The following is a 1,426-nucleotide window of genomic DNA, read 5'->3' as shown; positions in this document are numbered from 1 at the left end:
TTAGTCTTATCCCCCTTTTCTAGACTCGTGCTGCACCCTGCGGCTAATGCTCATGTGCCCCAATCTCTCATTGTGTATTCCCATGTGCATTTTAAGGTTGGATAGATGAATGAGAGACTTTCCACAAATTGTGCGTTTCTCCAGGCGTTCTCCATTTTCAATTGTCATGTGCATTATATTTAAGGTGAGGAGACTCGTTAAAAAATTTTTTCCAGTAATTGTGCACATACATACATGCATACAGGTGTTCTCCCGTTCGTTGTCATCTCCATTTGCGGGTTTTAGAAGGTGAGGAAGTTCTATCAGAACTCAAAATGTCCCCCTCCTTTTTCGGTAAAGGATCGTTATTCAGGAACGTCCATTGTGAATCATCATGTGCCTTTTAAGGTGAGATGAATGATTAAAAGAATTTCCACAAATTGTGCATTTGAATGGGCGTTCTCCATTGTGAATTTCCATGTGTGTTTTAAGGGTGGATGATTGCTTAAAAGACTTTCCACAACTTGTGCATTTGTATGGGCGTTCATCATTGTGAATCATCATGTGTTGTTTAAGGTTGGTTGACAGATTAAAAGATTTTCCACAACTTGAGCAACTGTATAGGCGTTCACCACTGTGAATTGTCATGTGTGATTTAAGTTTGGTTGACAGATTAAAAGATTTTCCACAACTTGTACATTTGTATGGGCGTTCACTACTGTGAATTGTCATGTGTGATTTAAGTTTGGTTGACAGATTAAAAGATTTTCCACAACTTGTACATTTGTATGGGCGTTCACTACTGTGAATTGTCATGTGTTGTTTAAGGCCGGATGGCCGTTTAAAAGATTTTCCACAACTTGTGCATGTGGACGGGCATTCCCCACTGTGAACTCTCATGTGCATTTGTATGGGCGTTCACTACTGTGAATTGTCATGTGTTGTTTAAGGCCGGATGGCCGTTTAAAAGATTTTCCACAACTTGTGCATGTGTACGGGCATTCTCCACTGTGAACTCTCATGTGTATTTTCAATTTGTCTGGGCGACGGAAAGATTTTCCACAATTTGTGCATTTGTATTGATGTTCAGATTTCTTTCTTTGGTGAGCGTTGTGAAAATTATTCTGTGCAAACATCTCCACATTAGTAGTGTAATAATGTTGCTTCTGGGACACCTCCGTTTAACATGGGAAATCCCTATCTAATGTCATTTACCCCCTTGTCTTTTTCAAAAATCATAAACACCTCTATTTCTCCCACCCTCATCTTTATGAACCTTTTGTCTGTAGTACCTATCCTTAATGTTGTTCATTAGACCACTCAAACACTACAAATATTTGTTTTCTCTTATAGACCTATCATCCTTCTTCTACATATCATCTGGCAGATTAATCTTTGACCCATTCACTTCCATATTGACCCTAAAGACCTCTATTTCTCTCACCCT

General features: G+C 39.1%; 1 protein-coding gene across 1 annotated transcript; it reads right to left on the bottom strand.

Annotated features, from left to right (window-relative positions):
- Positions 1–348: 348 nt before the first annotated feature.
- Positions 349–1,115, bottom strand: LOC144891974 (uncharacterized). The gene is made up of 2 exons (XM_078777093.1): positions 970–1,115; positions 349–847 (listed from the first exon to the last, which is right to left on the bottom strand). The coding sequence occupies exons 1-2, from the start codon at positions 1,113–1,115 to the stop codon at positions 349–351; spliced, it is 645 nt and encodes a 214-aa protein (XP_078633219.1).
- Between the last annotated feature and the right edge of the window lie 311 nt (positions 1,116–1,426).

Source organism: Myxine glutinosa, chromosome 5, assembly GCF_964187855.1.
Source record: "Myxine glutinosa chromosome 5, kmMyxGlut1.1, whole genome shotgun sequence".
Classification (NCBI taxonomy): Eukaryota; Metazoa; Chordata; class Myxini; order Myxiniformes; family Myxinidae; genus Myxine; species Myxine glutinosa.
The sequence above is the reverse complement of the archived record's forward strand: the minus strand, read 5'-3'. Positions and strand labels throughout refer to the sequence as shown.